The following is a 10,647-nucleotide window of genomic DNA, read 5'->3' on the forward strand; positions in this document are numbered from 1 at the left end:
TCATGCCATTAGTCATTCAAAGTTTCACAGCCATAGTACTGTAAGTGATATGCATGCTCCAAACAGTTTGATTAAAAAAAAGATTTTTCTATTTCAAAAAGAAAGGCATTAAAAATTACACTAGGGAACAGAAAGGGAAATAAAAGGAAATAACAGAAAGCAATAAAAAATACAAAAAATAAAGAAAATAGGAGGGTCCTTCTCCTTTTCACTAGGGCCTTCTCTTGCCCAACTCAGAATTCTCCTTCTTAGCATCCAGCTCCTCCTGTGTGGGTGGTCTCCTGCTGAGCTATTCTCTTAATCTTCTTACTTCAGCTGCAGGGAGCCACTTCTCAACATCCTTCAGTAGATTGCTGATCACAGTAGTGAGGTGCACAATGGTGGATCTCATCATTATCCTACCATTGTGGAAGTACACCAGCTGCCCTTCCATATCCAGCACTCTGTGCTCCAACTGAGTGATTTTCCCCTCCAGATATGTACCAAAAGCTTTGAGAGCTTCTTTGGTTTCTATTCGTTCTTGTGTGTTCTTAAGGAAGAGTTTCTTTAGCTGTATTTCAACTCTGGTGTTGTGCAGGGAGTAAGCAAGTTGCAGGGATTCAGATGCTTTCTTGATTTCGTCCCTGACAGCTTGCAAGGTTGGTGCAGATGGTGCAGTCCTGATGCTGCTGATGCTGTCTCTGATGGTGTTCAAGAGCTGCTCCCTTTTTGTTCTCTGTTGTTACTGGAATTTGTTGACAGCAGAAGAGAGTTGATCCATTCCGTTCCTAAGAGCCCTCAGCTCTTCAGTGGTGGCAGTCATGTTGATCTAAGGAACGGATGGAGTCTCAGGCAGCAACTTTTCCATCTTTTCCCCCAACATTTCAAACAGTTCAGCAATCCCTATCTGGGATTTTCTCCTTGAGCCAATGGGGATTGCTGGAATAGGGGAAGATGGCTTCTTCTTCTTCTGGTTGATGTTGCCAGAAGCTGGAGGTTCTTCAGGTGCTTGCTTGACAGCAACCTCTTGTGTTTTTGAGGAAGAGGGGGCGGTTGTTGTTTGTTCCTCCATCAGTAGAGGGACTTCTATGCCCTCCTCTTCTTCCAGAGCCCTTGCTATGGCCTCGTCCCCAGAAGTATCAGGACAGATGATGAGACAAGAGATGGGACCTCTCAGGCCGAGTTGCCTGTGAACAGTTGGCTTTTTCTTTCTAGGGGACCTCTCAGGCCGAGTTGCCTCTTGCTCAGCCACCTGTTCTTCTGCAGCAGGTGCTGTGGCTGTTTCTTTTGTTCCCTCTCCTTCTTGTTGCCTAGGAGAGGGTTGTTGCATCACTGGTGGTGGTGAAGAATGAGCAGGTGATAGTGGAGGGGACGAAACGTCAGTCCTGATGAAGTAGGAGAGCTACTTGGGGATGGATCCCTAGCAGCTGGTGTGGATTTAGACGTTCCTCCAGTCTTCAGCCTTTTTGAGATAGGCTCATTGTCTTCACTGTCCCCCTCCTTGTCAGAGAGGGTGATAGGTTTCTCAGAGGATGCTCCCTCTGACCGTTTGGTGCTGCTGAAGGTTCTTTTCAGCCTCTGACTGGAACGTTCCCCCTTTCTTGGGGGAGCTTTGGCAGGGGACTTCTTTTTTCCCTGCTTACTCTGAGTAACAGCAGTGGCTTCCTTCTTCTCCTTGGTGGGAGGTGTAACAGTTCTTCTTGCCTGAGTATAGGCAGAAGTTGATGATTTTGAAGGGGTGGCCTTCGTGGTTGTCTTCTCTGGGGCCTCAAAGCCCTCTTCTTCATCAATATTACTGTCATTGGTTCTCAGACCATTCCATGTTTTGAAATCGATGACAGACCCTACCACTAGGTCTTCATCTTCATAAGTCTTGACTTTGGCCCTTAAGCAGAGTTTTGTGATTAAGCAAAGGAAGGCAAACAGTAGTGTTTTTGATTTACTTTTTCAGGCTGCTATATATGAGAGGTACAGCGTCAAAGGGAATATTCTTCATGATGCAGTAGAGTTGTATCTGTAATGCCCATTTGACCGTGGCATCATGAGAGGAAGGAGTCAGATTAGAGTTAGCAAAAAGAGACCAGAATTTGGCCTCGTCTTTCAGACTGCCTTTGCAGAGGGATCCTTTTGAATAGATAGGATTACTAGTGATGATCAGATCCCTTACTTCTTGTACGAACTGTGGGACTTCCTTGCTTTTGACGTATCCTTGGTACGGGCAGTTGGGGATAGTTGGGAGGTCAAGGACTTCCTTAATGGCAGAGGGCGAGAATGACACGTTCTTCCCTCTCACCATTACTTTATCATTGGTGTATCCTTCGGGCAGCCACTTTGCGTGGTACAGGAACTCAGCCAACAAAGAAGTTTAGAGCTCTCGTACATTGATGGCGAATAGAGTCCACCGTAGTTTGGTTAAAGCTTTCTTCTCGAATGATGGAAGAGGAGCTTTGTCCTGTAAGAAGATGTTTCTCTCTGGATAGAGAGCTACAGCATCTTCAGTTATTTCTGGGTCTTGGTTATGGCTAGCCATAAGGACAATGGTTACGGAGGGTCTAGTCATGGTTGAATAAAAAGAAGGTTAGGGCATAATGCAGAGGAGAGTGAGAATAAGAGCAACAATTTCTAAGGATAGCAGAGAATGGTAAAGATGGAAGATGACATGGGATGAGTTTAAATAAGCATGCAGAGGATGGAAAAAATGAGAGGTTTTTCAGGACGTGGAGGTTAAAGACAGGGAGTTGAGGAGGTCGTGGAATGGGGACGTTATGGAACGAAAGGTCAGGGTGAGTGGTATTCAACTGCTTCTGAAGGTGGTAAGGAGGTGGAACAGTTTTAGGTTAGAAACGTGGGAGAGAGGGAATAGGGTAGGAGTAGTTGCATTAATGGCTGAGGAGACAATTGCTTTTTCAGGGCATATTTTCAAAATTTGCAATGAGTGCAGATTTGATAACGGCTGCGTATATGTAAGTGACTCAGCATGGACATGTGTCCTTGTCACTCTTATCTCCTAAGCCAGGGAATGTTCCCTTTGTCTTTTACCTCTACTTTAATAATAAATTAATTCCTAATAAAAAACAAACCTACTTAATAAAAGAACTCTAAACAGAAGTTGCATGGCAAAAGGATACTTAATTATTTAAAAATTGCAAATGAAGGTGTGTGCAATTAAAATTAAACACACACACACACACACACACACATATATATATAATTTTTTTTATATGGGAATGTGTGGTTATTGAACCACCCCAAAACTACGTTCATGGAACAGAACATATTTTTATTTGGACTTGGAGTTGAACATCAGACGTTCCCTCCATTTTGGGAGCTATGTGGTTAAATCTAACCACCCCAAAACTTTGCTCTTTGTTAGAGGGCAAAGGTATCCATTGGGTTGCCTCCCAGTCAGCGCTTAGTTTAATGTCTTTAGCTAGACATGTTTCTAACCTCTTAGGTTTCTGGGGAGGTTGTTGAGGGGACTTCAGTATCCCCTGGTAAATGTCCTGGTGTCCTGGTATTGAGGCTGGCAGCTATCTGTCCCAGGTGGGATTCAATGTTTCTGACCACAACATCGTTCCTGGTGACATATTCTTTGACATAGCTTTCTGGGGTGTTGATGCATTGGTCCTCTCTTTGGAATGGAGCATAATTGGTTCTTCTTTGTGGTTCATATGCTTCGTTCTCACTACTTCTGCCTTGTTGATACTGCTGCTGCTGATTGTTGTATGGCCTTTGGTTCATGGGTGGTCTCCATTGGGATTATGGTTATGATCCTTCACTATGGTTCCTTTAGGATTTTGATTGTTGCTGCTACTTGCATTCTGATGTCTCTGGCTTGGTTGAAGTTTCTGTTCCCGAAACTTTCTGCATAACACACCAAGGCAGTAGATGGAAAGTCGGTTGAATCATGAAGGTCACCACAGGCTGAGCATGGTTCACTCTCAGTTGCTGTGAGTTGTAAGACTTCCATCCTTGGTTGTTCTTAATCAGCTTTCAGGTTCTTCATAATTTAATTTCACCTACCCAAGAGGAGGGGGTTTCCACTGCACCAGATACTCGCTTTTAAAATTATTTCGTAGTCCAGTTTTGCAGTACAATATCCTTGCTTCATCAAAATTCGCCAGATAGGTGCAAGCCAGCCTGATTGTCTTTCCTTCACTAGGAGATTGATTTTCAAAGATAAAGCTATTTCTCTCCTTCCATATGAACCAGCATATTAAGCCAAATAGTATATTTCCCCTACTCCCACCCAACATACAATTACTTTCCCGAAGATTGATATTTAACCAAGATTGCAGGGGATAAGATAAAAATTCTGACCACTTATCTAGGCTTATAATTGTTCTCCACACCTTCCTGGACCAGCTACAGTCTCTCATCACATGAATACAACTCTCAGGAGCCTCTTGACATCTGGGATAGATACTCGAACCAACTAAATATCTTTGAACTCTCTTTTGGTTTGTGAGTAGATTTTCCCCCAAGAAGCAGTCAGAGGAAATTTTTCACTCTAGGAGGCCATCCCATTTCCAGACTCTATCCCACTGAATGTTCTGTTGTATTGCTTCATCCTCACACAAAAATTTCCAAGCTAATTTAATTGAAAAGATCCCATCTTGCGAATTATCCCATATCACCCTATCTTCTCCCTCATCTGGGTTAGGAGGACAACAACTAGCAATGAAATTCAGAGCTTCTTGTGATAAGATGTCCCTCAACTCCTGCTGTAACACCCCGTATATATTCGGTTTGTTATTATGTCATCGTATTAAGCCACGCTTAATTTAAAAATGCGGAATATCTTTTTCTTTTCAATTATGACGTCATTATCAATTACCAGCTTGATTACTTAATCATTTTTCAAAACATCACCTGTATGTAAATTGCAAATAGACAACTACCTACACTGAATAACCTCATAATATATATAGGTGAGTATCTAAGTCACGAATCTACAACACGTAGTCCGGACAATATCCTGATACATTATTAATTACAACACCAAAACCAAAAGCGTAAAGTCAAGGCAATGTGGCATGGACAATCCCCATGCTCACCAAATAAACAGCATAGTCAACAAGGTCTCAACAAGGTAATCCATAAATGAAGCTACATCATAAAGTAGTAAACAAGATCCAGCATCCAAGTATAACATCAAAACAACATAAACATCATAAGCAGATATCATCAATCAACTAAGCTCTGGCCTCCTCCCACTAGAGGTCTCAACCCCCGTATTACCTGAACCTGAAAATGGTGCCCCAAACGTGGGGTGAGATCTCTAAAAAGAAATCTCAGTAAGACAAGGGGTCCTCAAGGATCTTCCACCCCAAGCTCACTTACATGTGCAATATAAGTTCAAAAGCCATTTAACAATATAAGTTCCAAAATAGTGCAATGTAACAGATAATCATGTCATGTGTGTTTATACTATTCTACTGATCAGAGAAGTGCAGGAATACGTCTATTACCCACACAGTATCAGCCCATGCTGTACCAGCCCATGTTGTATTCGCCCACAGGATCGCCCCATGACCTCCTGTGTAGGCGTCACACCACAGTATCATAAAGCATTTGCACTTAACAGCTCCATAACATTTCAATAAAACAGTATATGAAAACACATCATGCATATAAACTATCCCCCCATGGGACATGGTGGAACCAATAGTGGCTGAACCGAAGACACGAAAGCTTACCTCTTAAGTAATACATCCAAACCAAGAGCTCACACTAGCTCAAGCCCACAAACAGCACAATCACAATCTGTTTATACAGTAAATAATCATCAATAACCATATTTCCAGGTTATATTAAGTGATTAAGGCTTTCTATCTCATTTTAAGTCATTTTAGGCAGTTTCTGCAGAAGGTATTCGAATACTCCCCGATGAGTATTCGAATACTCCTGCTCTCCAGAAAGTATTCGACTACTTTCACTGAAGTATTCAAATACCACATGGTATTCGAATACCCACACCCCAGTATTCGACTACTTCTTCAAGGTATCCGAATACTTTTCTTCACAGAAAAGTATCCTAATACTCCTGCAAGGAGTATTTGACTACCAATGAACAAGTATTCGAATACTACACGAAAAATATTCGAATACTTCTTCACCAGAATGCAGAAATACGAACAGTGATCTGCACAATCCCATTTTTAAGGGTCTAAATGCGATTGGGAGTCCAATGACTCCCTAAACAGATATTCATTAACATGTTATGAACTCAGAAACACATTTCTTTACTCAAATGATTAAAGTTTCTCTTTTTAACCGATTAAACAAGCTTAAAACCTCAAAATGACAAAGGCTATGATCATATTATACCTCAAGCTCCAAAACTCCGAAAATGAGACACACAAGGGGCACTCTACACAGCACCAATGTTCTGACTTTGTCAAGCCACGAAAATACAACACAAGCTTGGACCTTTCCACTCAAAGATGGCTCCAAGAAGCCTCCAATAGCATGAACAATGGCTCACACCGAGGAGAACACCAACTCAGCCAACAAAACCCCCCTACAAGACAGAAACCAACTCAAAAACAAGGCACCATTACCTCCCCACCATGTACTAATAAGTGTTTACAAGGTTAAGTGTGAAGAAATCTAAGTAAAAAGGCGAGTTCTTGGCCCTCAAACAAGCACAAGGGTCCAAGCTTCAAGGGAAGGGACAATGGCTGAAGAGAATTAGCACTCAAGACACTCACGTAGCAGACAAATTATGGCCTAGGGTTTTGTGCCTTTTAGCTTAAATAGGTCCACTTAAAATAACACACAATATTAACATTAACAGCTACGCTTAGCATTTTAATCCCAAACTTGAGATTCTGAACCTACTCATTTTTCTAAGATTTATCATATTTTTTATTTTATTTTTCGCTGCACCTTTTCGTACGCGCTTTTCCATAGCCAAGATCAGTTTTGGCACCAGTTCTCATTATTTTAACTTGAAACTTGTTTTACAAGTCCTATATATTATTCTAGTAACATATACCCACTTTTTATAAATTTTCGGGATACTTCATCGGTACGCATTTATACTGAGTAGCAGAACCTGTATCTGCACTTTTCGTCAGAAAAACGACTTTCAACATTATTACTCACTTACCATGATTATTTAAGCTTCATAATAATCATTTGGGTCAATTATGGAATTATTTCCTAATTTCACATAATTAATTAATTAACTTCCTTAATTAACGGTGCGGGTTCTTACACCTGCCATTTCCATTCCCCTCTAGGATAAACCATATAAGCTATATCAGCATCAGAAATTGCTGAAGGGATCTCTTGGATAATGTGATTTTCCAGGGGTCCAATTTTCAACCATTTATCCTTCCAAAACGATGTTCCTTTTCCATTTCCCACCATAATCCTTGATCTATCACAAATCATGGGCCAAACCCTATTCAACCCCAACCAGAGATTAGAGCAAACAACCTTCCTTTGAATGTTAGGAATTAAATCATTCCCAACTTTATATTTGTTTTTGATCACCTGCACCCACAATTCATTTCTGGGAGTAAGAATCCGATGACCAATTTTCATCAAGTTGGCTTTATTAGTCATCCTCAAATTCCTAATTCCCAGCCCTCCAGCTTTCTTCTCCCTGCACACCACACTCCAAGAAGTAGCATGGATTTCCCTCTTCTCCTGGCTAGATCCCCACACAAACCCCCTCATCTTCCGCTCCACAGCTTCACAGGTGCTTGCAGGTATCAGAGCAGTCTGCATAGTATAATTAGGCAGAGCAGCCAAAAATGATTTCGCTAGAACCACCCTACCAGCCATAGATAAGGACTTTTCCTTCCAAGCATTTAGTCTATTATTTGTCTTATCAAGAATATACTTGAAAGTACTCTTACTGACTTTCTTGTGTAAAACAGGCACCCCTAGATACTTGCCAAGATCAGCAGTTACAGAAAAATTCAGGGCCTGACTCAGTTCTCTTCTTCTTGTATGGCTCACATTCTTGGAGAAGAAACATCTTGTTTTCTCATAGATGATTTTTTGACCTGAGGCCATGCAGAAGTGGTCCAGAATGTTAGACACCAGATTTGCTTGATCAACACTAGCTTCAGCAAATATAAGTAAATCATCTGCAAAGAATAGATGGGATAATGGAGGTCCATTCTTACCTAGCTTCATTGGATGCCACTCTTTATTCTCTACAACAATGTTTATCAAATGTCCCAATCTCTCTATGCATAGAACAAATAAGTAGGGAGATTGAGGGTCTCCTTGTCTAATCCATCTCGAAGGTTTGAACTCTTCAGTTCTGGTTCCATTCCACAATATATCCATTGAAGCTGATGTGACACATTCCATAATAAGTTCCACAACTGATGTAGCCAGCCCTGTTGGAAGAAGAGTATCTTTCAAAAACTCCCAATTCACCCTATCATAGGCTTTTTCTAAGTCTACCTTGATAGCCATCCACCGCTTTTAGCCCTTCTTTGTCCTCATGGAGTGAAATATCTCTTGGCTAATGATGATGTTATCCGAAGCATGCCTTCCTTTGACAAAGCTACACTGGTTAGACATTATTAAAGAGCTGATATGATTTTTCAATCTTGAAGCTATCACCTTGGTGATTACTTTATACACTATATTGCATAGACTGATTGGTCTAAACTGGCTTATCATCTCCGGATTCTCCACCTTAGGAATCAAGCAGATTAGTGTCTGATTAATGCTAGCTACTCTCTTTGGGTCTTCGAAAATTTCCCTAATCAGATTCATTACAGAGCTTCCCACACTATCCCATTGAGATTGTATGAATATGGCATGAAGCCCATCAACTCCAGAAGCTTTGTAAGGATGCATTTTGTAGATAATGCTCTTTTCTTCATCATTCTTTTGGCACCTTCCAATCTTTCTCCAACTATCATTATCGATCACTGGGAACCTATTCCCAATGCAGAGCTTCGAGATACACTGGTTTTCCTCCACATACATATTCTTGAAAAAATTAATAGCCATTAATTTGAGTTCCTCTGGGTCATCCACCCAAACTCCATCTTCCTTTTTTAGAGTTGTAACTTTATTCCTTCTATTCTTGGATACAGTGGCTGCATGGAAGAATCTAGAATTCCTGTCTCCAAAGGCAAGCCAGTTACATCTGGACCTTTGGAACCAGGTAAGCTCCTCTTGGATGCATATAGCATTCAGTTCCTACCACAGTTCTCTATGTAGTCTCTCAATTGCTTCATTTGGCCCTCTATTAAGCTGGTTATCCACCCCCCTGAGCCTTCTTTGAATCTGGAATTTCTTTTTCTGATCCTCCTTAAATCTGTCCTGATGCCAACTAGTAGCTTCCTTATGAAATTTGTTTTTTGCAGGAATCCATTCAGCCTCCTTACTCCAACAATTCTCCACCACCTCCCTAAAGCTTGTATTGGTCAACCAGGCTGCCAGGAACCTGAATGGTTTGGGACCATCAGTGTTTCTACAACCATTTCCATCTTTTAAAACTATAGGTCTATGATCCGATCCATAGAATTGAAGGTGAACCATATACCTATCAGGAAAGCTTCTATGCCATTCTTCATTCACCACAATTCTGTCAATCCTTTCTCGCAAGGTTCCCCTCCTCCAGTTAAACTTAAGACCAGAAAATCCTAAATCAGATAGACCACTTGCACTGAGGCAATCATCAATGTCCTTCATGCTGTCCCAACAAGCCCCAGCTCCTCCATGTTTCTCCCCTGCCTCTAAATAAGCATTGAAGTCTCCCATAGCAGCCCATTTACCTCCACCATTTACAGCAAACCTCTTCAAACTATCCCAAAGAAACCTTCTCTCAGCTCTCCTACGACTTCCATAGATGAAAGTAAAAAATTTCTCCACCCTAGAACTTAGCCAAAAAATTTTGGTGTGAACATATTGGTAGTTCTCCTCTATAATATGTATATTAGTCAAATTTTTAAACCATAAAATCCAGATCCCCCTAGAAAATCCAACAGCATCTTTTATGAAAAAACTATCGAAGCCTAAATTTCTTGCAACATTTTCAGCTTTTTTCCACTGATTCTGGTTTCCAATAGGACCTGTATCTGAATCTTATTTTGATACACAACACCTTTAATAATAGCAGAAAAGCCCTTCTTCCCTGCTCCTCTACAATTCCATGTACTAACTATCATAAAAATAGAGAGACAGATAAGAAATCGACCTCCAAACTAACCATCTCCCTGGTTCATCATCTGACTTCAACAGCATTAGTGATGTCATCTAGAGCCATTGCTACTCTTCCATCTTGGCTTATGTTCTTCCCTCCATCTCCTCCATCTGGTGGATTTTCCTTCAACATAGGAACAGGTTTATTCTTGCTTTCTGCATCATTACTTTTGACCTCCATTTGAGTTGCTTCCATAACTGGTGGTTTGGAGCTGAAAGAAGAATCTCCATGTAACCTTCCCCCAAAAGATCCCCTGTTGACCAGGATAGCTCCCCTACTGGATTGCTTGGGAAACTTATCCCTTATAGGAATATTCGTGCCCAATCCTAAACTTTGATAGTAGACTTTTACTCAAGTCTATCTCAACATAAATGCGTGCGAACCTGCCTCTATCAATGATCTCTTGTAACTACCCTTGCCCGCTATTCCTTAAGGAGTTCTCGCCAATCCTCAATGTTCTCCCAACCATGTTGCCCATTCTC

At 41.2% G+C, this 10,647-nt stretch overlaps 2 protein-coding genes across 2 annotated transcripts; both read right to left on the reverse strand.

The window, feature by feature from the left end:
* Positions 1-7,197: 7,197 nt before the first annotated feature.
* LOC133304940 (uncharacterized) lies at positions 7,198-8,421 on the reverse strand. The gene has a single exon (XM_061505027.1). The coding sequence runs from the start codon at positions 8,419-8,421 to the stop codon at positions 7,198-7,200; it is 1,224 nt and encodes a 407-aa protein (XP_061361011.1).
* Positions 8,422-8,430: 9 nt separating this feature from the next.
* LOC133304941 (uncharacterized) lies at positions 8,431-10,187 on the reverse strand. The gene is made up of 3 exons (XM_061505028.1): positions 10,172-10,187; positions 9,164-10,046; positions 8,431-9,079 (listed from the first exon to the last, which is right to left on the reverse strand). The coding sequence occupies exons 1-3, from the start codon at positions 10,185-10,187 to the stop codon at positions 8,431-8,433; spliced, it is 1,548 nt and encodes a 515-aa protein (XP_061361012.1).
* Between the last annotated feature and the right edge of the window lie 460 nt (positions 10,188-10,647).

Source organism: Gastrolobium bilobum, unplaced genomic scaffold (genome assembly GCF_033153095.1).
Source record: "Gastrolobium bilobum isolate Gb01-03AN ecotype WA unplaced genomic scaffold, APGP_CSIRO_Gbil_v1 utg107878, whole genome shotgun sequence".
NCBI classification, from domain to species: Eukaryota; Viridiplantae; Streptophyta; class Magnoliopsida; order Fabales; family Fabaceae; genus Gastrolobium; species Gastrolobium bilobum.

Coding starts and splice junctions, on each gene's coding strand:
- LOC133304941 (XM_061505028.1), bottom strand. Junction 9,080..9,163: donor AGACTACATAGAGAACTGTG/GTAGGAACTGAA, acceptor CTTTGGAGACAG/GAATTCTAGATTCTTCCATG.
- LOC133304940 (XM_061505027.1), bottom strand. CDS start 8,421: ATGGCTATCAAGGTAGACTTAGAAAAAGCCTATGATAGGGTGAATTGG.